The 26615-nt window shown below is 41.9% G+C and overlaps 1 protein-coding gene across 9 annotated transcripts in view; it reads right to left on the bottom strand.

The window, feature by feature from the left end:
* Nucleotides 1–26615, bottom strand: part of Unc5d (unc-5 netrin receptor D) — a 537586-nt gene that overhangs the window by 180748 nt on the left and 330223 nt on the right. For all 9 annotated transcript variants that reach the window (XM_041673692.1, XM_041673695.1, XM_041673694.1 and 6 more), the window contains exon 4: nucleotides 22105–22208. In XM_041673692.1, the coding sequence (XP_041529626.1) occupies nucleotides 22105–22208 (104 nt within the window). The remainder of the gene's footprint in view (nucleotides 1–22104; nucleotides 22209–26615) is intronic.

Here is a 26615-nt window from a genome sequence, read left to right as displayed (position 1 = left end):
ATCCCCAGAATTGAACGGACCTCTCCTTTAAAGACTGAATTAGCAGGGTGGTTTATAGGCAGGGACATCCATGCGATATGACTCACGATGGCTGGCTTGCGGTAGAGAGGGGAAAACCATAGCAATTTGTTAATTTACGGAGACACTGTGAATGATTTGGAGATGCTCACTTAGATTATCCTTTGGAAGATACAGTTAAGTGAAAAGGAAGAAGGGAAAATGTATCTACCCCCATGAGAATACATGCTTTTAATGCATTCCTCCTTTCACGGATATTTGAACCAAATAGAGATGGGGTTTTGTTATCACTTTCATTTCTGTAAGTGAGGGCATGAGCTTTGAAGGCAGAGAGGAATCTGTCCAAGATCAATGGCCACCAAATGCGGAGCCTGAATTCCTGTCTGTTGATACCAGAGCTCAAGCCTTTTGGGGATGAATGTGCAAGGGGAATGCAAAACTACAACCCTGGCCAGAGGCTGTGCCCCCTGTGCTTATGTGATGAACGGCTTCCATCTTAAAGACCAGCCCTCTTTATTCGTAGGCCTCCTGTCACACATAGTGCTGGCCCTTGAATGGGCTCCCCACCATGTTCTACGGCTATCTGCACATCCTCATTTCCTCCTGCAGCTTTGAGGAAAAATAGGGGATGATCTCTCCCCACCATGCCGATGACACTGCAAACACATGAACTGAACACAATGAAAGCTCTTTTCGAATGTTAGAAATATGCACAGGAATGGGTTAAAGAGACCTCTGCTCCCACTACAGTTATCAGAAAACACGTCTCTCTAATGCACATGCATGAAGATGATGGACCTTCGAACTTGGTATTCTGCCAGAATATACATGATCTACAACGACCTTTATTTAAGCTTTGCAGAGAAATAGGAAAAATGAACAACGTAATGAATTCATTATAAATGTAAATTTACTTAAAATTTCTCATTATGAGACTGTATGGCATCGTTAGTGGTCCTATCCTAAATGAATAATTGTTGTTGAGCAAAGGAGTCTTTATCATGACGTCCTTTCCTGGGGAAGGAATGAGAACTTGGCAACACATGGTTAGTTCCTTGTCTTACAAAGAAGGAAGTCTGACTAGATTATGAAATCCAGAAGTCCGGAGGCCATTTACTGCATAGAAGGCAAAAAAAGGGGAAGAGCACTAGTATAAGTTTACAGATGTGCAGCTGGAGTAAATAAATGGAGAAGGCAAAAAAAAAGAGGGCTCTAAAGAAAGAGGAGGCAGAGAAACAATTTTGGCAAAAACTTTGGCGTGAGGGAATAATGAAGTCATCACAAAAAATAATAAAAATAAAATAAAATGTACGCCTCGGGTGTTCAGAGCACATTCTCTGCTCCTGCGCCCAAAGTAATAGAGATTTTACTCAGGCAAAGAAAGTAATAAGGACAAACAAACATAAAAATGAGTCAGAGCCCTACACTCTGATGTGACCACGTGCTCCCCGGCCTGGCTTATGATGGGGCTGACGGCCGCTATGGGAACACAGCCACGGCTATCGGATCAGACAGCGAGAAGAAATTACCATCTGAGAGGCATGGCAAAGTGATAATTTATCCTTTTTGCTGAGTCTATCACTTGGACTTGGGATGCATTAGTCATATTGATCCCAGATCTTCCACCCTGACTCGTACCGAGCACTTCCAATGACAAAATCAAGTTGTTCGCATTCTTCATTGTATTACTCTGAAAGTAAATGGATTTGTCACGGAGAAAACACGCCCCCATGAGTGGCTTGGTCCCCAAAGCTGAGAGATGATGCTCACAAGTGAAGAATGCATATGTCCTGCCTGGAATGTGCTAAACTATTCCAGGTTAACAAAGGCAGACATGAAGGTGGGAGAAAATCAGTTGAGAAAGTAGGAATAATGAAGGAAAGTGGAACACACTGAGCCTCAACAACCAGGTGCTAGATAAGCATAGCATGGGGAAGAGTTTTTTTTTCCCCCCCATGATCAATGGCAGAGTTCTTGCTCACCTGGTAGGCACCAGGCATTGAATTGGATCCCTAGCCCTGGCTCCTCTCTGGAATCCCTAATGGATTTATTATCTACTACTACTTCTAACCATAAACATGTGATGTGCCATGGACCAAAGGAAATACTCTAGTGATACTCCTAGTGTAGTTTCACTCACAACGTCCTTGTGCAGCATTATCTCATTTTTCATATGAGGAAACTAGTTCAGAGAGGACGGCATTAAGACTATAAGATTGCTAGGAGGAGTTCGGACTGCACCTGGCTGGCTCCACAGGCCCTCTCTCCCTCTACCTCACCCTGCCTCTTAAAAATATGTTTTTTCTTTTTTACGTTGAAATAGAATCACATCCTTTTCTCCCCTTTTTCTTTCCTTTATCCTATCCCAGCCTCCCACAATCAAGTTGATAGCCTTTTTCTCTTTGATTATTATTATACACCTTCAGACACACACACACACACACACACACGCACACACACACACACACACACATTGTTGAGTTCACACTTTGCCTCTTTTAATGAGATGCTTGTCACCATATTGCCTAGGTTGATCTCACGTCCCTGGGCTCAAGGGCTCTGCCTACCTCATTCTCCACAGTGAGACTTCAGGTATGTGCCACTTCTTCTGACTCAAAATCCGAGTTTTTCAAAGGGCAGGATTATAATAAGTTATATAATAAGTTACACCTTCTGATTTTAAGCGTCTCCCAGTTGTCTCCTGGTGCCTCTGACTTTTATACAGGAAAGCTTGTAGTGTCTCCATTTAAGGAATTGTAATTTTTCTAAGAATGAGGATTGGACCCGGAGCCCAGGTCTCCTGAACACATGTTACACATTCTTTGAAATCTAATCATGTACAGTCACTGGGTTCATTGATCCTGCTCAGATATGTATATATTTTTTTAGAGACTTTATTGAAGACTGAGACATATGCTCTGGTTGAATGCTCTGTTGTTCACTGTATAACTACTGGTTTCCGTCTGTGGAAAACTGTCTATGGGAAAACTGTAGTCATTTGCTCTGCAGGGCCACCTCCAGACATGACAAGCATTCACTCTCAGCCTTCTGTTCCAGAACAGCTTTAAGCATTAGTTCAAGGACAGAGCTGCAGTTCATAGCTGTCCAGTGTGGGCTTTGCTTGTTTGTTTTTGTCATGTGAAGCCTGTGGACCACCTGGGAGAGGGAACCTAGCACAGACAGTGACCTTGCTTTGGGGAGAACTTACACTTTCCCGACACACCATGCTTTGCCCTTCCCCCTCATCCAATTCTTTTTTTTTTAATTTATTTATTTATTAAGGATTTCTGCCTCGTCCCCACAACCACTTCCTATTTCCCTCCCCCTCCCCCGATCAAGTCCCCCCCCCTCATCTGCTCGAAGAGCAATCAGGTTTCCCTGACCTGTGGGAAGCCCAAGGACTGCCCACCTCTATCCAGGTCTCGTAAGGTGAGCATTCAAACTGCCTAGGCTCCCACAAAGCCAGTACGTGCAGTAGGATCAAAAACCCACTGCAATTGTTCTTGAATTCTCAGTATTCCTCATTGTCCGCTATGTTCAGCTAGTCCGGATTTATCCCATGCTTTTTCAGACCTAGGCCAGCTGGCCTTGGTGAGATCCCAATAGAACATCCCCATTGTCTTAGTGTGTGGGTGCACCCCTCGTGGTCCTGAGTTCCTTGCTCGTGCTCCGTCTCCTTCTGCTCCTGATTTGGACCTTGAGATTTCTGTCCGGTGCTCCCGTGTGGGTCTCTGTCTCTGTCTCCTTTCATCGCCTGATGAAGGTTAATATTCCTGAGGATGCCTATGTGTTTGTCTTTGAATTCACCTTATTTAGCTTCTCTAGGAACATGAATTATAGGCTCAATGTCCTTTATTTATGGCTAGAAACCAAATATGAGTGAGTACATCCCATGTTCCTCTTTTTGGGTCTGGCTTACCTCACTCAGGATAGTGTTTTCTATTTCCATCCATTTGTATGCAAAATTCAAGAAGTCCTTGTTTTTTACTGCTGAGTAATACTCTAATATGTATATATTCCATACTTTCTTCATCCATTCTTCCGTTGAAGGGCATCTAGGTTGTTTCCAGGTTCTGGCTATTACAAACAATGCTGCCATGAACATAGTTGAGCATATACTTTTGTTGTATGATAGGGCCTCTCTTGGGTATATTCCCAAGAGTGGTATTGCTGGATCCAGGGGTAGGTTGATCCCGAATTTCCTGAGAAACCGAAACACTGCTTTCCAGAGTGGTTGCACCCAATTCTTATGCACACCCAACTCACCCTTTGCAGTGTAGTTTATTCCTATGTAATACATGCACCTCTTTGATCTATCACAAAACTTAGCACAATCATTCACATTTGAACTTACCATGGTGCACTGCCTCAACATATTTTTTTTTTCTGAGTATCTATTACGTGTCAGATACTCTGCTAAGGCTTAAGGACAGCTTATGAAGAGGTGAATATAATATTGTACCCACTGACTTGAAGTTACCGCAGGCCAGTTGCTGGTTAATGTTGAACTCTGTTCAATATGAGGGAGTGAACAAAAATGACACAGCAGTCCCGATGTTAGACACTGTATATTGTAGATTCCCTCTCCTCTCGTCATTCTTTGTTTGTGACAGAAACAGTCTAATGTAGCCTAGGCTGTCCTCAATTATGCTGTGTAGCTGAGGGTGACTTTGAACCTGCATACCTCTTGCCTTAATTGCACCATGTGCCATTAAGCCTGGGTTCATGTGATGCTAGGGGCAAAACCCAGGGTTCTGTGGGTGAGAGGCTAGTATATGACACAATGAGCTAAAACCCTAGACATTCTCTCTCCAAGCTCTCTCTCTTTCTCTTAAGCTAGCATTCTCTAACTGAGCTACATTCCCATCATTACAGTATCAAAATAAAACTCTAAACTCTCTGAAAGCCAATAACTTTGCCAGAGTTTCAGCAACAGATGTTTGGCAGTGCCTGGACACAGTTTTGAATAATTACACTTGTGTTGGCTAGGGTTGTTGCTGGCTTAACATTAAACAGTAGATAGAAGCCAAGGATGTTGTGCAATGGCTTACACTGACCAAGGCATCCCTTTAAATCAAGAAGTAGCTCACTAAATATATCACTATTATTAAGGTTGAGATCTTTATTTCTTACATTTTTTTTTTCATATGAGTCAGGGTCAAGGATGAACTGGTGAGTATCAGACAGGGAACGGAGTCTAGCTTTTATAGAAGCTGTCCTCGGTTGCCTCAGGAATCCATAATCGCTACAATGGCTAAGTAATTAACGAAAATCAGAAAACTGAGGCACAAAAACTGAACAACAAGAGCGTGAGTTGAACAGGTAGAGAAGTGAGTTTGAGCTAAATTTCAAGCTTTAATGAAGGCAAATGAAAGAAACTGTAACACAGGAACTTTGGCTGCAGGTAGTGAGGTTAACCAGTCCTAAGGGTGTGATAGAGCCTCGCAGAGTAAAACCCGAGAGAGCAATGCATACAGGAAAAAGCAGATGCACAAGGTAGCTCAGACAATGGGATGAGGCTCTGTGGTAGGCAGAAACTCTCTTCACACTCGAAGGCATGGGAGTGATCTGCCATGCTGTTGGACCAAAGGAACATTGAGCAGATAGCATCACTGTATGGCTGAGAGTGTCCTGCTGCATGGACACTGTAACACAGGAACTTTGGCTGCAGGTAGTGAGGTTAACCAGTCCTAAGGGTGTGATAGAGCCTCGCAGAGTAAAACCCGAGAGAGTTTGCACTGGGAAATGGGAGGCTCCCTGTGTTCTCAGAGCAGAATGTGGAGCAAGTGCAGAGAAGAGAAAGGACACCTTCAAAGACTCTATCAGAGAGTTCTGGGAGTCCGCACTGAGAGGCGGAGAGCTCATTCAAGGGCATCAGAGGATATAAGGATTGGTGACCCTCTCACTAGCTGCAATGTTTGTTCTGAGTCTGAGGACAGGAGCACGCCCATTAGCGGTGCAGAATGGATAAAGTGGAGTCTAGACAATGATGTTCAGAGGCAGTGGCAGCGGGGCTGGGGCTGGGACATGCTGCCCTAGGTCAGGAGTACAAAGCATCCACAGGTCTACCTAGCCTTCCATCTGCTCCACAGGACAGGGGCGGTAGACCTAACTAAAGGGCTTCAAAGACAGATCTATTACTTGCTGTGGTTTGAGAGGGAAGTCAACTGTCACAGCATTTGTGTGAGACTTCCTAGGGTACTCCTAGAAGTGCTGTACTCACTTTCACTCTTATTTTTGAGCATTTAATGCAAATTTGAAGTTATTTAAAAATAAATCATTGTTTGAATGCTACTTCCATCAGTGGTATTGAGACCTTTACACCCAATTTAAATCTTCCTACCAGCTTGCTACTTAGTTTACCTCACTTCAGGTTCTGGAAGTGAGAAACAACATTGTCCTTGAAACAAACTAAAGGACAAAAAGTACACGAGGCATTCACTTCTCTGATGCACATCCTTCAATACCTCGTTAGCCCTTGGAGGGCAATCCAGGCTTTTAGCACAGCAGATTCTCTGATCTTGCCCCTGTCTACTCCCTTAACTTTTCACTGTGGTAGCTTTTTAGGCCATGCCAAAGTAGTACTTCCTAATCAATCATGTCACTTCACACTTATATATTTTCACCTCTCATTACACATAATCCCGCCACCCAAGAGGCTTATAATCAGTCCTCCAAAACATGCATGAGAATGCTATTCTGAGAAGTCTTGGTCAGTAGAAATTGACATATTCCTTCTATCTTACTGTTACTATCTTTATAGGTCCTTGTCAGATTCATTTCTTTTTTTTTTTTCAGATTCATTTCTTAAGAATTTATTTTTAATTATGTGTTTGTGTTTGTACGTGGGTATGTGCATGTATGTGCCTTCACAGACCAAAGAAAGGAGTCAGAGCTTCTGGAGCAGAAGTTACAGGTATTTGTGTGCTGCCTCTAGTGGATGCTAAGAACTGAATTGAGATCCTCTGCAAAAGCAGAGCACACTTTATCCACTAAGCCATCTCTCCAGCCCTCTGTTAGATTCTTATTTACATATTTATCTCATTCATTTGATACTTGATCTGATTAAGGACAGAGAAAGTATCTCATTCATTGCCAAATACTTGGAGGCAAAGAACTCATTTATTAAATAAATTGAAATCTGTGGTGATAAGAATTACAGTTTTAGGAATGAACCATATAACTGGCTATGGATAGTCATTAATCCAAGCTCTGATACTGCAAATGGAGAACAGACTCACATCAGTGAGGAATGCTGAGGTGTATGGTGCCAAGAATCCACGGGTGGCGTTTATATGTCTGCACCACCTCTTCTCTTACTTGGCAACTTTCTGGCCTACAGGAAATGACCAAAGAAATTACTCCAAAAACAACACTTAAAGTCAAAGGGAGCCAGGGATCTTACATTCTGGGGGACTTCTTCAATGTTCCTTATCCTCAGTCTCAATTACCCTATCTATAAAATAAAAAACAGTAAGTGGGTGGAAAGAGCTAAATAGAACTTTCCTCATTAAAGGCTTAGCAGAAAGCCTGGCATGTCGTCCTCAAACTACTGCGAGCAATGAGAACCAACATTAGTGAGGACTGCATCACTCTGGTGGATCGTAGTACCAAAGAAAATATTACATAAGCAAGTTTAGCCTTTGTCGGCATCCATATCTATACCGAAGCCTCTTCTCTCCACTAGATGTATTAATTTCCTTCTCTTTCATTCCCAGCATATGCCTCCAACACCATTCCATGATTCCTATTCTTGGACCAAGTTTATGAGAATGTGAGTTCTAAAGGGAGACAAATGCTTTTCTACACAAATGTATAATAGTACCCTGTTCCTTCTAAATGGACCCAGATACTATAACTGAGGCATATTCAACAGCGCAGAGATGATAATAATATTTAAGGGCAGGACTAGGCTAGTCATCTAGCTCAGTATATAATTCTCAGAGCGCAGTGCCAGCTCCTGTCAATGACGGTACAATGTAGATAGGGTTCTTACTCCCCTGCGATACCCACCATTCTTGCCTCTAAGAGTGAGCTCCAAGTGAACCATTTGTGCCAGCAAGTCAACCATCAGCTCAACATCCTGTAGACAGCAATGGAGGTTTAGGTTGTCATTGTGACTAGCAAGGGTCACTGCTTGTGGTCCATAGAGGCCCAGGGATACCGCATATAACTAATAAATACATCCATAGAGAATCAGGCAGGGGAATAGGAAGCCAGAGCTGCAAGCCAATACTGAATCAACAATAAAAAGAACAGTTCCAACTCAGTTCCAACAGAGCCAACAGAGAGTGGGTTATATTTGAATCAAAATTCACCACAGCAGGGGATTATCAGCTGTTCGGCTTTGAGTGCTGGATGTTTTTCTTGGAAAGTTAACTGAGAGAGCCAAGTGAGCCTGAGTTATATGGGAAGTGAGCTGTGCAGTTGCGAGGCTGGGATGGCTCGCCTGTCATCTGTGGGGTGGAAGCCATTGCAATTTTGCAAACCAAAGCCTAAAGACTTGCAGGAAGTCACTTTATCACTTGATGTGCTTACCGTGGTGCTGAGTCTAGGTGGCTCCCAGGGACGATCACCATGACTCCGTAAGATTTTACAGAGCCAAGAAAACTTGAGGACTTGTGCTATAATGAGCGGCCACCTAGGGTTCCTTCAGAGGCAGGTTCTAGAATTATAGCCTACCTGTAATAAGATCAGGTGGATGCATCTCAATGGCACCTGTAGGCAGGTGCTTATTCTGCAGGTGTCTAAACCTCCTATGAAGGACAAATGGGCACACTCTATTTTACTGGCAGTTATGTGAAAAAATGTCCACAGAGCTGGTTCTCATTATTGTCGCCCACAATTAACTAAAAGCAAAAGGGGGTAGCTGCAGGTCCCATGTCTTCCAGAGCAGACTGTAGAGAACAGTGAGGACCCGAAGACCCCATGGCAAAGGACTCCAGGAGAAGCTGCTGATGTGGATGAGATTGCGTATTTCCATTTTAATGAGCTGAAAAACACAGGCAGCCTGCATTTGCAAAGGGAATCAGGGTGGTGTGGGGTGTGCTGCCTAAAAACATTAAAACCCGTGCTGTCTCAGCAGGGCTGGGATGCAGCTCTTGATTCACACCCGTGGAACATTACTGCTGAGTTACAGATCTGTGGCTGTGTGTGGGGAGGCCTCCTGGGCTGTCCTTACTTCTGCATAATTCAAGATATAAAGACATTTTATTGCAGCTAAACTGTGTAAGAAGACCTACGATGGAGAAAGAGTTCTACACCTTCATTATGAAAGTCTCGAAAAAGACAAAAAAAAAGGACGTTTGATTTCTTTATGAATGGCTTTAAAAAATATCGTAGTACTACTGAATGGTTGGTTGTGAGTTGTCTGTGTTGCGACTAAAGCCGGCTCCATGCCCATCCCTGGCACTAAGCAGTCGTTCCCTGCCATCCCTAACATCCCAAGGCAGGCACAATCCAGTGCCATCAAACTACAGAAATAATTGTTAATGGAGCAATTAGGGTTACACCTTGAATCATGGATATGAGCAAGAGAATTTAGGTATTCAATATTTTGCTTCTTTTGTGGTACTAGAGATCAAATGAAGAATCTGGCAATGCTAAGCAAGGGTTCTACCCCTGAGCTGCCCCCAAGCCCAATAAGACATAGGGGATGCAGTTAGTCTACATATGCATAGATATTGGTATCTGATAGTCCTCCTGCAGCCAGTGTTTTTTGCTTTCCATAGCTTTTGTTACTCATGCTCCAATGTGGCACAAAAATATTAAATGGACAACTCCCAAAATGAATATTCCTTGAGTTTCAAAATGAGGGATGAAAGCTTGGTGTTCCAGCTGTGTCCCGAAGAGAGAGTGAAGCACTGCGTCTAGGGTATCCATGCTGTATACGCCGCCTGCCCATTCATCACCCAGCAGTTACCTCAGTTACCAGACCAACCATCACAGGAGTGTAGAGCTACTGTCTAAGTTAGCCGTGAGCCACAGACTCAAAGCGCATAGTGATGGTGACAATTCGGATGTGCCAAAGAGAACCCATAATGCACACTTCCTCAAGTGAAAAGGAAGGAAGCTCTCAACTAAAATAATAGGAAAAGAAATAAATGAATAATGATGTCACCAAGATCTATAATAAATCAAATAAGTGGGGTTTCTTTTTTTTTTTGAGAAAGAGAACAAGACCATATTTATATAATATTTTACAACTACATATTGTTAAAATTGTTCTAATTTATTTTTGCAGTCTTTGTTAATCTCTTACCAGGTCTAATTTATAAACTAAGGTTTCTCTTAGTTAGGTATATAGAAAAATAAATTGTATACAGGGCTTGGAAACACATGCCTTCAAGCAACCACCACGGTGCTTAGCTATGGAACTTTAATGAGACTTTGAGCCAGGCAAGGACTGGCAAACGGGCTATCTAGCTGATGCACAGAATGGAATGTCTGTCCAACAAAGAAGCTCTTCTAGGTAGAGGCTCTGAAGTAAGGCTGTCCAATCCTGGCTCCGATACTGGCTCACTCAGTAACCATGTGCTTGAGTAATTGCCTAATACCTTGTGAACTTGTAAGTTTCCTTATCTATAAAACTGCCATGCCTCCCTCAGAGAACTGTTGGGAAGATTAGCCTACACGAGAAATACTGGCGGGCTGCATTGCAGGTTTCCAGTGAGAATATTCAGTCAGCAGCATAATCTTCAACTCTAAAAATGAAAATGATCCAAACTACAAACCATCTTTGTGGACTGGGAACTGAAGCCAGGGCCACCCATGCTGTGTAAATGATCTCCTGAGCTCTCTCCAGACACTTTAGTGAGGACCTTTATGAACACTGACATGGCAAGCAAAAATTCATATAAAAACATTAAAGATAATGTACAAAATTATCTTAGGCTATAAGATAAAGACGAAACATAAGTGATTTTCATATTTAACTTGGTTCCCATCTCCATGATATCTCATTACATAGTTCAATAATAATAACAATAGCAATAATACATAAATGCACCCAAACCTTTAAAATCAGAAACCATTTTAGTTTCAAGTATTTTGAATAAAGGGATCTCCTGCTGTCCAAACTAAATTCATTATTCCACAAAGCAGAGATATTTGCTGAGCTTTAAGGATCGAATAAGGAAAACATTAACTGTAAAGTTCTGCTCAGATTTAAACATTTATTGCTGCCTGCACAATCTGGCAGTAATTCATCTGTTTGACCTCATCTACCCCACATGCCTACTGTTTGCATTATCTATGGAGTGGGTGGTAAGCGTTCCTGAAAACAGTGATTTTTAATTCCTATCCCCAAATGACATACTTTGAGCAACCATGACACATTGGGATGAAAAATTAAATACAATATTGAGAACTATAATGAAAAAGTATTCAAATCAATATGTCATAAAACCTATAGAGGGAAGAAGAAAATGCTCGAGTGCTTCACACCAGCTAAATTCCATATGTCTATGAAAGACCATCCGGGGTATTATACTGATTGAAAGTATCCTCCAAAGGCTGATGTGCTGAAGCCTTGACTGACAGAATGCTTAGGTGGGACTCTGGGAAAATGATTATATTGAAGCATACTGCATTAGATAGATGGACTAATGCATTGTCAGAGTCAGGATTGAGCAGAGCCTCTTGAGGCTGTGTTAACTCTGGAAGTTGGAGTCTGACTGAGGAAAAGAGTCACCGTGAGCAGGCCTTTGAAATCTTTCTCCTAGTCTCTGTTTCCAGCCCCCATAAGTGAGTAGCCTCGTCTATTCCATATTCCAGCTGCCACACTGGTCTGCCTCAAGGCAAGGTCATGGTGATGAGGCTAGCTGACAGCTGACTGCAGCTTCTGGATCTAGGAGCCAAAACCAAACCCCTTTTTGTCATTTGTGTCTGGTTTCTGTCCCAGCAACTAATCAATGACCCACAGGCTGTTCCCTGGGATGGGTGCAGAACAACTAGAAGGCCGTAGGTAAGAGTCCACCCAAGATCGTGGAAGTCAGAGATGGGCAGGAGGACAAGGGTACAGGAAGTAAGGAGACACACATGTGACACAGGGACAGCAGCCCAAGAGAAAGCAACATGTGAGAACAAAGAAGGCTGGTTGGGTAGATCTCACTGTGGCTCCTGGAGAGCTCAAGGAAATGAAGCAAACCAGCAGTTTTTGCCTTCACTCTTTCATCTTAATGACCATGCTTAAGCCCCTTCCCCAAGGGACTAAAACACAAAGGACAGGGAAAACAGCTATAAACCAGCAAGAAGAAGAAGAAGAAGAAGAAGAAGAAGAAGAAGAAGAAGAAGAGGAAGAGGAAGAGGAAGAGGAAGAGGAAGAGGAAGAGGAAGGAAAGAAAGAAAGAAAGAAAGAAAGGAAGAAAAAGAAAAAAGAAAAACAAAACAAAAAACAGGGACCTGGTGTTTTCTTTAGCAAGAGAAGGGAGATTCAGGGAGATTCAGAGCCCAGGAGGTGGAAGTCAGTGCAGCAATGAGGTTTGCATGAGTATTTGTCTAATGCTGAGGGTATCTAAGCTGCAGACATTTACTTTTAAAACAACTTATATTAACCTCATGTCTCTGTCTCTGTCTCTCTCTCTTTTTCCAGGAATGTTTTCAGAGGAGTAATTTCTTGGCACTTAATTACTAGTATTTAACCAATTCAACAGGTTTTTTTTTCCTTTAATGGCCATTAGGCTTCTATTACAATATTATACATTCTAATCAATTGCGGTTTTCTGCAAAAGTCCTCATTGTCAGTCTCCTCAAAGCAAAGTTTATCTGGACTATTAGACATTCTCTGTGCTCTGGTTGCACCAAATTAGATTAATTATTTATACCTGAGGCTTACTGCTTCAGCACGTGGGCACCTCACATCACACTTCTCTAATCAATTATTAAGAGTCTTATTTCTCTCTCTCTCTCTCTCTCTCTCTCTCTCTCTCTCTTAAATAAAATCCTCATTTCATAGTCTGTTTGATTGAGGTTAAACACAAGTCTGGCAACTCTTGTCTTAAAAGGCCCAATATCATAGCTTCTCTTCTGGGTTTTACGCTGGCGATCACATTAGTAACAGAATATTCAATCAGAATATTCTCACAGGGGAGAAGAGCAATGGGCTCCTCACTTATAATCTGCTGGGTACCAATTTGAGTAGAATTATCAAGAGGATGGGAAACCACAGATAATGCACAGATCTTCACAAGTATGCATCAGTAACGAGTAACGAGAAATAAAAAAAGGAACATTATGAGTTTTCAGTACCTCACCCTCTAATTTTTTTTTAACAAAGTAAGAGATACTCAGCAATTAGCCTTAGATTCAGATACTTGTGTTTCTCCAAACTTGTTCTTCTGATGGCATCCTTAAAGTAATAAGACAAGACACACAGTGAAATGCTCAGATTCTTTGTTATGCTCGTCAATTCTTCTGAAAAGGACATGACCTAAGAATGTTAATCCTGCCCAGGACCTTCAGGAGGGCTAAAGAGCCAGGTTAGGTTGCTATGCAGACAGAAGCAACAACAAACACACCATGGGGTAAGAACAGTTAGCAACAGCACGGAGTCTGAATCCACTGCACATAACACCACCAGGAGTCTTGGAAGAGGTGCATTTGTCTGGATCTTTGAAAAGCTGGGAACGTAGACTACATACTCCAGTGAGAAATTCCACTCCTCACTTGTCACCTCTCCATCTCATCCTCCCAAAATAGAGAGCTGACCACACACGTGACTAGATGACCACTTTCTGGAGTTTTATTTCAGATAAGTGAAACTTCAAATGAAATCCCAAACACCAGCAAAACCTGGCAAACGTCCAAGGAGATTGTGCTTAACAAGGCTACATAAACCATCCTTGATTTCTAGAAAGGCAGTTCAGAAACAATTTCCTTTCTTTAACCCCTTTATATCCATCACCGTTTAGTCTGGTGTCTGTCTCCTGCCCAGCTCAATAGGACTTTATCAAAGAGAAGCAGTTCATTCTGTTCATGGCCACCAGTCAATGGCCGACCCTGCTTGGTGCTGGGCCCAAATTACAAATCCTCCTCCTCAACACTGCATTGATGTCATGGCTTCAACAAGCCTCTTGACCTTGACTTTTCTAATCCCAATATCATTTTTGACCCCTTGGTGAGATTAAAAATCAAAAATAGTTCCTAGCAGGCAATGCCTCAGGGCTAGAATCTGTCTGCTCCTTACCTTTAGAGCCTTAATTCTCAAAGACACTGAATTATTTTGAGCAGGCTGTTTACCTTGATGTGAACAGAATTAGCCCCAGACACTAAGCCTTTATGGCAAGTTTTATTGTCCAAGGCAAATATAACCTGTTAAGATTTATAGGCTTTATTAACAGCAATAACCATTTTATAGCCAGCATCAGTAAATCAGGGTTTATTGAGAACTCTACAGTTTTAATCTGTAGAAAACCATTAAAATGTCGGATTTTCATTGGACATAATTTCTTACTTTTATGAAAGATAGATTTTTCATTTAATTGGGCAGTATAAAAAAAGTGCAGTGTGGGATAATGAACTGTTTTTGAAAAGAAGAAACAACAAGTGTCCACCACTAAAGTTGCTATCTTTAGTCACAACTGGCCCAAGGTTAATGTTAGGAGTAATTGTGATGGTTATATACGTTCTAATCCATGCAGCAATTAGAACGAAATCCTCAAATCTGGGACAGCAAGAGGTATCATCAGTTCACTTTTCAGGTATTTCCTAAGAACTATGTATGGTCAATGTAATAATTTCATTCAAGTCAGGTCTAAATAAGTCTGGTGATGGCATTCAAGTTTACAGTAAGCAATTGCTGAACAGCATTTTACTAACAGTAAATCCTTACCCCTAATACATTGCAGGGGAGGGGTAGAAAACAAAGTGGCCTTCGTCAGTAAACATTTAATTTCTCCACGGGCTACATAACAAAAAAAGGAAGGGAAACTTTTCAAGGTGCCCTTCTATTGGGAAACGCCAAGTCTGTGTGGTCTTAGAATGAGGGCTTTCTCAGCAACCCTCATTAATGCTCAAAGCAATACACTGCAGGAGACTGCAACTTTGATTTAGTTCCCTGACTACAGCAGGACTCTACTTCCCTTTCTGAGTTTCAAGGATTCCTTATGTTTTAAAAGCAATGAAGTGGGGACTGAGGAGAAAGGTTGGTGGACACAGCACTTGCCATGCAAGGGTGGGGAGCTGAGTTTCATCCACAGAACATATGTAAAAATAATCTGGTTGTGGTGGCACAACACTTGTCTTTCCAGAGTTTATGGAGGTAGAAATGGGGAGCTCTTTGGAGCTTGCTGACAATCAGACTACCCAGGCAGGACCAGGTCAATGAGAGACCCTGCCTCAAAAAATAAAGTAGATATTACCTGAGAAACAACATCCCTGCCCTCCACATTTATGCATATGCATATTTGCATACACATATAAACACATGCACATACAACACAAATCAATAATAAAACATAAATAAAAAAGAACCACACACAGCAATGTCTACTGTTAATTTAGTTTTAAAAATTGCATTAAATATTTTGCATTTTTTCCTCTTTTGACTCCTAGCAACCCTACAAAGAAATATTGTTTTGTTTTGTTTTTTCCCAGTGAGGATTCTGAGCTTGAGGGTAGCTGGTCACCTGTCATAGCAGTCAGTCAGTATGACAGAATCAAGTGAGCATTCGATTCCAAGGGCCATGATGCCCCCCATTGCTGTACCATGCTGAGAGTCTTTGATCTGTCCTCCCAGTTCCACAGCACATCTACGAACACCAGGGCCAGAACCCTCTGATTCGGACTTCACATTGTGCCCCTCAGAGCAAATGCCAGTCTTTTCTGACAACTCCTCTTGTTGAGGGCATGACCCAACAGGAGAAACAACAGTGAGTATGAAGCCACTCTACAGGTTCTTCTTCTTCTCCTTCAATGCCTGTTCAAGCTCACCGTGGGCATTCTATTCTTCCTACAGCCTATGATAGCATCACCCTGTCTCCTTCCACCGAGGACAGTTCCTACCGTGTTATGTCCCACGCTCCTTGACTTTCAGTTCCAGACCCTCCACCTCTCTGTACTCCGATCTTTGTTCCACTACCAGGTTACTGTTTCAGAGACAGCACATGCACAGCAGATCCAGGGTAATGGGTAGAATGTCTGGGAACACTGTAGGTAGGTCTGCTCTCACTGACTCAGGGCTCTCAAGCTTCAGAAAGGCTAGGGAAACCTCCTAAGTATATAGCCCTATGAACCAAACAACAACAATAAAAGAAACCCACAGAAAACCAGAACAGCAAAAACAACTCCAGGAAGGACAGCTCAGCTCTGAACTTCGGTGTTAGTGTCAAGTCTTGACTAATAATCTGAAAGATTTGACCCAGTTATTATAAGACAGTCTTGAAAATCCTGTATTGGTCTAGTAATTCAAAATCTTTAAACACAGTGTTTGGAGTAGGAGCATGCCCCATTAGTGGAGGCTTTATAGTCTAAAACAAACCACATATTTTGATCAAGTAGATGAGTTGGTTGCTAAGACTATTTTGAGAAAGGTCATGGTATTAATACATGTCTTCTGCAAAGGAGACTCAGCCATGCCCCAAAGTGGCTTGCAGTAAACTCAGAGGGATATTACCTAGGCCACTGAGGGACAAATCCCCATGATGCACCAGTGTCCCAGAAAGTACATTTCCCTCAGTGAAGACACCACATGTCCTGCAGCAGGCACAGGACAGGAATCACCTGTTGGTGTGAGATAGCACCTGGCCTGCTGTGGGTCAAAAACTATGGTGGTTTGGATGAGAATGTCCCCCATAGCCTCATAGATATGAATACTTGGTAACCCAAAGTAAAACTATTTGAAAGGATTAAGAGGTGTGGCTTTGTTGGAGGAAGTATGTCCCTGAGGGTGGGCTTTGAGGTTCCAAAATAGTCCATTCCAAACTCTTCCTGCTGCCTGTGGATGTAGAACTCTCAGCTACTTTCCTAGTATGACATCCATTTGCATGCTGCCTTGTCTCCCACATGACCACAATGGACTTAAACCTCTGAAACTATGAAAAGCCCCAATTAAATGTTTTTCTTTTAGGAAAGTTGCTATGGTCATCGTATTTGTTCACCACCATATAATACTAAGACAATATTTCACAATGTTAATCACACGACTGACCAGTTTCCAAACACAGTACCCTAGTGTTCACTATAGGACCCTCTTTTCACTATGTGGTCAACAAGTATGCTCTATGATCTGAAGAGCAGTCAACAGACACTGGCAGAGATGTCCACCCTGGGAGACCAGAGCAGTACAGATAGACAGACATAGTCAACATTCTTTCCCTTTGCCGTCTTCCTTCTTCCAGAATCCCTTCCACACACATAAAATACAGACATATGATACAATAACATCTACCTATGTTACTGATGAAAATCAAAGGAGCTGTGAGTGCTGAGCTGAGAATCCTGTAGTTCAACTGCCATTTCCGTAAGTCAAGGGGGATCCCTCCCTGCCTCAAGGTGATGCTAGAAATGATGGCCTGGGCAGTGCATCACTCCACTTACCCACAAGAGAAACTTCCCTGTAGCCACCTCCAATACAAAACCAAGGAAACAAAAGCTCTAGCCCCTCTTACTCCAGACTCAGTTTGTACTCATCCTCCAGTCCACACTGCTTCTTAAAACAGACTTGTAACTTGTTTTAGCTGCCTTAACTCTAAAATATACTTTATAAACTATATATTATTCAAACAAAAAGTGGAAAGCATACTGGGCTGCATAAGGATTCCATTTCTCTTTTCATTTGAAAGTTGAGTCTTTACAAATGTTTGTGACCCATAAAATTAACATAAGGCTATAGTGGATTTGGAGCAGAATGCAGTCTACTGGGTGGTGTTTTTATAAAGACAGGAGGATTCAGATCACCAGTGATACAGAAAGGAGGCCACATAGAGATAGAACAAAGATTGAAGTGATGTGTCCAGAAGCCAAAGAAACCAGGGAGCCAAATCCACCGCCACCTCCTCTCTTTTTAAGCTTGCCATCATGGCTGCTCATGTTCAGATCAACGAAGGGAGGAACCTTAAAGCCAAAGGACAGGGCCACCTGAGGCAAGTTTAAGTTGTTCACATAGAAGATTGCAGTGGATTTGGCTACCAGAAAACAAAGAAAGTGGAGAAGTCCAAGATCTTTAAACACATCAGCAAGAAGACAGCGGACCGCAGGCAGTTTTCTCACTGACAGGAATGGCTTTCTACCTGGACTTTGCCCTAATTTCCCCCTTTCTCTTTAAGAAGGAACTTTTTAAAATCACCTTTAGGATTTTTTTGTCTTTACTATGAATGATAATTTTTATTTTTAAATACTCCCATAAAAAATCGTGTCATTGTTAAAAAAAAAAAAAAAAAGAAACCAGGGATTGTTCTCAAGCCACATAAGTAGAAGACAAACCTACGACAGATTCCCTTTTTCCCTTTTAGCATCCCAGAAGAAAATGACCTGCCAATATGGACTTCTAGCTCCTACCTCAAAATATGATCATTCTAAGCTTTCTGGGTTGTGGTTATTTGTGACAGGAATTGTGGGAAATGAATTAAGGAAGTGAATGCCTCTGGTTTTCAAATGGATAGGAAGGTAATAAACTACATATTCTCCCTTCCTTTCTACCTCTTCCAAACATCGGCTTTTAGTAGCCCTGCTTTGCTCATTGGGGTTGCAGCTGAAAGTACCATCTGAAGCAAATGAAGGGAGAGAATGGACTGAGCACTGGCTACAGGATGCACCTTGATTCACTTGCAGGACAGGAGCTTAGGTTAGGAAGATGGAGGGGTATGCACTGCAGCATTAAGTCCAGTCTAATGTTTTTAAGCATAAAACCAGGCAGGGGAGCTGCTTGCTTCTAGATGGCAGCCTCCTGAACAGGAATCCTCCACCAAGCCTGCACAGCATACGAGCCTCACCTTGACTATGAAGGTCTTTAGCCATGTGTGAGGGTGTACGTAGAGACTTTCACAGCCTGCTAGACTCTGCCTGGAGATGTCACCTTATTAGATTATTTACCCTGTTTGGTTCCATTTCTTTTTTCTGTTTTGATCCATGCCTTCCAAATACAGATGGGGAATGTTCTAGTCATTTGCTGCTAGTACCTAGTACCAAACAGAAAGGACAATCTACTCACGAGTCTGACAGGCACTCCAATTCCCATTGACAGAGACAAGAAGCTAGGCTCACTCCTATTCAACAAATATTGAGCATCTTGGTGGGAGAAGCCCTTTGGGGTCTGTAAGGATTAACTTCTTTCTTGACAAATAAAATGTATGTATGTACAATTGCATGTGCATATGCGCATGTTGTTAAGAAATGTGTATTTATAGTGGCATGGCTAAACTGAGCTAATATGTCCATTAGCTGACATGCTTATTATGTTCTTATGAGAACACTGAAAGTCTATTATATCAATTTTCAGAGCACAATCATTGTTATTAACTGCAGTAGCCATGCTCCCCAACAGGGCTTTTGAACCTATTCCTCTCAAATGAAATCCTGTATCCTTTGACTTCCCACCAACTCTTGATAGCCACTACTCTACAGGGAGCTTTATGTTCTCGGTCTCTACAGGGAAACAAAATCATGCAGTGACTAATCATCTTATCCCCTGTTCACTTCATGTGACATGTCAGAGAGGCTCATGCATGTTTGTCAGGAATAGAACGGCATCGTTTCTAAAGGCTGAAGAGTACTGATGTCACATTACATGAACCGTATTACCTTTCTCTATTCCTTTGCCGACAGACATGGGCTGACTCCATATATCTGCTACTATGACTAGAGTTCAGAAAATGATGAGGTGTAGATGCCTTGTAGGTATCCTAACTTCATTTTTTAAGATATATGTCCCATAGTGAAATTCTGGGTCACACAGCAGTCATCTATCTATCTATCTATCTATCTATCTATCTATCTATCTATCTGAGTATCCTCTTTAGTGTTATCCCTGGTGGCTGGACTAAATTTACCTCTTTACCACCAGTATGCAAGGAATCCATTTTCTTTACATCTTTGCCATTATCTGTCACTTCCTTCCTTTTGATAACAGCCATGTGAGCCCATTTCATTTTCTGGTGACACAGGGATGGGTGACACACACACACACACAAGATCTCCTTATACAAGTTCAGTTCCAGTAGGACAACAGAGAACAATCAAGGCTGATACAGTATGAGTGACAAGGGATAAAGAGACAAAAGGAAAGGAAAGGGACTGAAAGGGGTATGTGTGGAGGGTGAGGGTGACATTTTCCAGAGTGTCCACAGCCATCCACATTAAGCAGGTGATGTTTGCATAGGCCCTATAGGGAGAATTACTGAGATGGTCACTGCTGGACCCAGCACGTGCAAGGGACCTGAGGTGGAAGTGTGGCTGGCGCATCTGGGAAACCGAGAGGAAGAAGGGGCGGCTGCAGAGCAGTACATACAGAACAGTGGCTGTGCTAACAGAAGGACCATTTGCTGGACCCTGTAAGGCAGAAGCATGCGCATTTCCCATGAGTACTTCAGAGACCACCTAAGAGATGTGGAAGAGAGACCGTATATGGCTGTGAGGCCTTTGTAAGGTCATTGATCTGGTATTGGTTTTCCTGCCTCTCAAAGGCCACGGCTGTACCAGGGAAACAACTAAGCTTCCCCCGGCCATGGAAATTGACTCCTAGACATCTAAATATAGAACTTCTTGCAGGTAGAATGCTAACAGTGGGAATCAGCGTCTTTCCCACCTGGGCCTACCTTCCATTTGCAGGGTCTGCAGAGGCTGCATGTATCTGTGCTGAGCTATTTGTAAGGTGGGATTCTCAAAGGTGGGCAAGGGAGCTACAGAGGATGATATGCATGGGGGGTAGACCCATGGGAACACAGGAAGCCCTAAGCAACATGACACAGCCTCTTATGAATGGAGTGCCCTGCTTACGGTATGGGACATACAAAATTGCTGGATGTAAGAAAGTGGCAGAAGATTAATATCTTTTTGTTCTACATTAAGTAAAAATTTTAAAATAAGCATTTTCATTTCTAATTATTTCATATCATGCATGGTGCGCTCACTTCAATTTTCAACTCCGTTTACTTCATTTCTGCAAACCATCTGAGCCTGAGTAGCATCCATCCAGCAGGATTTTTGCCTAAATATACAAGTGTGTGTGTGGGTATGTGTGTGTGTGCGTATGTGTGTTTATTCCCTCTCTTCCTTTGTTCTTTCCCAGTACAAATATTACAGGTATTTTAGCAAAAACATACGACAGATGTTTCTGATTTTCTTTTTCTTTGTTTCTGTTTTTCCTCTTTAAAGTCTTTCTGCTTCTCACCGAAGGAACCACAGGTTCCTAGATTCACACTGAAGAGCCATGGCTGGAACAATTATTGCTGAATACAGGATAATGACATACATTTATTTTCTAAAATCCTGTGAACAATAGCCTTCCTGCTCACTCTTAGGTTTGCTCCCAGTAATTACATTACTAGTCAGTTAAAACACGTGTTAAGAATGATCAAGGATTCAGAAAGCCTTCAGTGTGACCCTAGGCCACTCCTGGTCAAACATATGTTTCCTAGTATGCTGGGTGTGTGTGGGGGTGGTAATTCTAGGAAACACGTCTGGACTCCAAAGCCATGGTGACTCTGGATTCTAGATGCTCACAGTGGCTGCACTGTATACCATAGCCACACAGAGACTGTAGCATACCAGATGTTCAGAAGATGCTTGGTCTGTAAGCAAGTGAAGAATGAACAGACACTAACTATCCCCTCTCCAGGCACATTTCCAGGCAGTGCTCCCTGTTAATGAACAGAGGGGTCCCACAGTCATTGTACAAAACAGGCAGACCCCACCAAGATTGTTCCTCGGAATAAAGAGCATATCCTAGCACGAACTGTATGTCAATCAGAATGTTGCCAAGAGGCAAGTTTCATCCCCAGCTTTCCCCACCATGACTTCTTCACTATGTATTGCAAGGGAGACCAGACAGCAAGAATGGCAGGCCTAGGTTCTTTCATTCCTCTTGGCCACATGGGTTTCTGTCCTCTCATTGAGGACAGGCCTGACTCTTCATAGTGGAGTCCTTCTTACCTCTGCTGCAGGGACTCCCTCTGGCGGGCGGCAATGCAACACGATCATGCCTTCAATAGGCACCTCCCTGCCTTGTGGATCTTGTTCAAAGTTTTTCCGCAGATCTGCAAAGAAGCACAAGACAATGTGTATGCCACTTTGAGCTAGGACTGGTGTTACTCACACGCGGCCCCAATACAATAAAACAGCGAGCTTCGTGTCAAAAGTTAGATATACACAAATATGTCACTCTCTGACACTTCAGAGTCTCGCTTTTCCAATACTCATAAATACATCTGAAACATACCTTAACAAAACAGTTTCACCACCATATGGTTATGAAGGAAGAAAAACTATTAGGAGACAAGAAAAAATTTCTCATAATTTCATGAGTGTTTGCCAGCTTTATCTGTTCAACATCCAATGAAACACTTGGCCTAATAAATTACTGTCCTCAGCTATTATGAAGTTGAGATGCACATGACTTTTTTTTTTTTGTTCGCCGAAGAATACATTATTAATCTGTAACCTCTGTCATTCCTTTAACCCTCTGGGGAGCTGTAGAAGACAGTAATAGAGTGAGATCACCTATTAGTCTTTTTATTTGTAACAAGGGAGAAAGGGCCATCGCCAGTCACAACAAAAATCCATAACCTACCCAACCGGACATATAATTAAGAAACGCAAGGCCCTCTAGTCAAGCAGCCATGCTGGGTACGCCGGGCAGTGCCCTTCACACAGGGCTCCGGGCACTTTGCAAACAAGCCGCACTATTAACCTTTTACACATGGAGAGGTGACACTTGCGGAGGTTAATTGGCTTGCCAGTGGTCACAGAACTCATCAGTGCCAGCGAGAGGGGAAAACTCATCTGCTTCCTGCAGCCCCACTGCCAACCAATGCGGCCCTGCTAGGAGAAGAGGCCAGTGCAGCCCTGCGAGCGCCAGCTTCATTTGCATAGCTTTCTCCTCTGCCTTTGTAAAGGGTAGGCAGCTGGCCCTGGCTCCTGGGGAGGTGTCAGCACAACCCTCTGATGCTCTTCCTGAACAAGGTAATTCTCCTGTCACCTGGATGCACAGGACAGCTGAGCCAGGGAAGGTTGTCTAGAATCCCTCCTCCATGGAAAGCATTGTCTCCTCCCTCCTCGACAACGTCTTCTTTCTTCAAATGGAGTATCTCAAATTATAGGCTGTGGATTTATTGATTTAATTTTCTTCGGTGCTTACAATCACATGAAATATGTCCTCTGTAAAGAGCAGAGCTCCAGAAACAGTTACATCTTTATAAATTGTATAAATACATTAAACTCGCTTTTAGCAAGTCAAAAAACACTCGATGAATAACTAGTTCAGCCATGCACATATTCACTTCTCTCTGAATGCTTTCGCTCCCAGACATGAAAGGCATCTGTATATTCAGAGGACTTTTCATTCTTTGCTGTCCAGAATTGAGTTCTAGAGGCAGCTTCCTTCTTCTGTCCAAGGTCTTTAAATCGCCCTAGTGGCTCAGATCTCCTGACTCTCCCTGTAATGGACTCACAAAACTGCCAACAAAAGCAAGGCACAAAGGGAGTAAGTCCAGAGTTGGAAGTCTGTTTGAAGCACAATCCCACTACAGGACAGGTTTTGATGTCATTCAAGAGATTGCTGAGCTGAAACTCTTGTTCAAGAAGGGCCTCACTGCTCAGAATTATTTCAAAACTCATCTACAGGAATGAAAGGGAGTTCAACAGCCAAGATGCCAGGGTGGAAAGAGCTGTCAGGTGGATAGAATGATTACTGTGTTGTCCTCCTCATTGCTTCCCACCTCCTTGGTCAATTTACTTGCTGACAGGAATCTTATCTGGTGCTACCAAATGATCATCTGACTTTTGCTATCGTTAACCAAGTAAGGCACAAAAATACAGCAGCAGAAATTTCAATACATTCTTCTGATAATGCTTCTTTTCTTTACCCAGCACAAATGAAAATGGTAATTGTGGTGTTTGAACAGGAATGGCTCCTATTGATGCATGTGTTTGAACGCTTGGGCCATAGTGAGTGGCACTATTAGGTGGGGTGGCAGATCTAGATGTAGAACTCTCAGCTCCTTCTCCAGTGCCATGTCTGCCTACACACCGCCATAAGGATAATGGTCTAAACCTGTGAAGGTGTAAACCAGCCCCATTAAAATGTTTTCCTTTTTAAGAGTCACCTGTTCATGGTGACTCTTTACAGCAATAAAATCCTAACTATGACAGTAATAAATGACTACCCTTACTTTATGCCAACTGCATCAGCGGGCAGAAAGACAACCTCAATGAGGCCATTTTTCCTCCAATGAAATAGTCTTTACTAACACTGGATCTGTTTATTTCCTATAAAAAAGGTATTGGGGGATCTCTAGCAGATTTCATATGGAAGAATCAGATCCAAGTGAGGACCAAGTTATCCTGCTTTTGCAGCCCAATAATACTTGGAATCATTTGAAGAGTCCATCAGGAAATGCATTATCATTCTCCAAGGTGCAGATAAAAAATTAAAGATAGAGGAACATGGGGGAAGGGCAGATAAAGTCTACAAGGATGAATCCATCAGTAATAACAGGTACCCCATCAAGACCCAGATATCACTTCACATAAGAAAACCCTTGACTTTAGGTTTTTCTGATTCAAACCCAAGTCTGGGGCTTGGCCTGTCCTCCCAAAAAGGTTGCATCTGTGAATATTAAAAAGGGGAACCCACATATAGATCCCAACTAGTCCATGAGCATACTCAAAATTACAGAAATAGACTCTTTGATACAGCAGCCAATGCCTCCTGTTCTATCTAGGACTCTCACTCCAGGCCATGCAAAGTAATTAGTTTCTGAATAGACAATCTAAGTAACAGCAGTTTTTCTAGATCTAGAAAGATACACACAGGGACCCACACAAGTTCTAATAATGGGCAAACTAGCTCCAGACATGTAACACAAATGGATTGCTGCACAAAATAAGGGAACTGTAGAACTGACGGACCAGAAGCAATATTCATCTTTAAGAATTTCTAATTCAAGTTCTGTGTCATCAAAATGAAATAACAACTAAGAAGCTAAAATAGGGCATTGAGGATACATTAAAATTTGAAATCAAGCAATTGTGTTCCAATCTAGCATGGCACTATGAACACCTTCATTCAACAAATACCTTAAATTCTCTTTGCCTTAGTCTCTGCACCTGTAAAAGGATAATAATTCATACTACATACAGCATTTTCTTTTTTCTTTTCCTTCCTTCCTTCCTTCCTTCCTTCCTTCCTTTCTTAGAGATAGAGTTTCTCTGTAGCTTTGGAGCCTGCCATGGGACTCACTCTATAGACAAGGTTGGGCTCGAACTCACAGAGATCCACCTGTCTCTGCCTCCCGAATGCTGGGATTAAAGGCAGGCGCCATCATTGCCCAACATAGCTGTTTATTTTTAGAGTCAGGGTCTCATTATGTAGCTCTGTATCGTCTGTCATTCTCTTCATGGACCTGGATAACCTTGAACTCACAGAGACCCAGCTGCCTCTGCCTCCTGCTTTCTGAGACTAAAGGCATGTGTAACCAAACCTGGCTACAAATAGCTTTTATAAAGATTAAGTATTAATGCATAAACACCCTTCTCCAAGCACAATGGACATACAACAGGGTTAAGGTCTTATATATTACTACATCCTGTGATAAAGCTATGATGATTAATATGGGATGATTTTACCATACATCAGATACAAATTAATTATAAGGTGGAGCATTTTTCAGAGACACTCAAATAAAAGTATAATTTAGTACATGATAAATTAAGTGATAAAAGGTATTAAAATGAGTCATTACCTTTCTGAAGAAAAAATGTAGGTCTATGTCTTGTTTTACACTAAAATAAATGGCATAGTAATAAAAACATTTTAGCAGCAGTAATAAAATATCTCCAGAACCTTAAGAAAAGGGGGATTTCTTATAACTTGAAGAACAAGCCATCAAGAAAATGATTGACAGGTATTTAGTTAAAAATAAAATTATTTTTCCTAAAGCATTTTAAACAGAACACTGTGAAGTTAATGGCTTTAATAAGTTAAATAATTTCTTATGAAGCACAATGGAAATTACAGATATGCTGAGATAAAATGACAAAGGGGTTGAAAACCATTTATAAAGAGAAGACACAAATGGCTAAAGATAAGCAATGGGGCAGTATCAACAGTTATTTCAGAAATGCTAGCTTAGCAACTATCAACATATCTCTTTCCTCTTCTAAGTGAAACAGTTTTATTTGTTTCTTTATTTTAATTCCCTGGTTAGAAATAAAATATGGCTGCAATAGTCTTGAATAGTACTAGAAGAAAAGACCAGGTATACATGAAGAACAAGTTGTAAATGGATCAAATTATTTTTCATGGTCCAATTATATGGAAATTATCTGATAAACAGATACATAATATGTGGCCTATAATAGAATATTATTTTTCAATAAAAGCAAAATACTAAATGCATGGTATGACATGGCTAAAATTTAAATGCATAATCCATATTAATTGA

This window comes from Microtus oregoni, unplaced genomic scaffold (genome assembly GCF_018167655.1).
Source record: "Microtus oregoni isolate MIOR12 unplaced genomic scaffold, Mior012 000024F_ref0000369, whole genome shotgun sequence".
Classification (NCBI taxonomy): Eukaryota; Metazoa; Chordata; class Mammalia; order Rodentia; family Cricetidae; genus Microtus; species Microtus oregoni.
The sequence above is the reverse complement of the archived record's forward strand: the minus strand, read 5'-3'. Positions and strand labels throughout refer to the sequence as shown.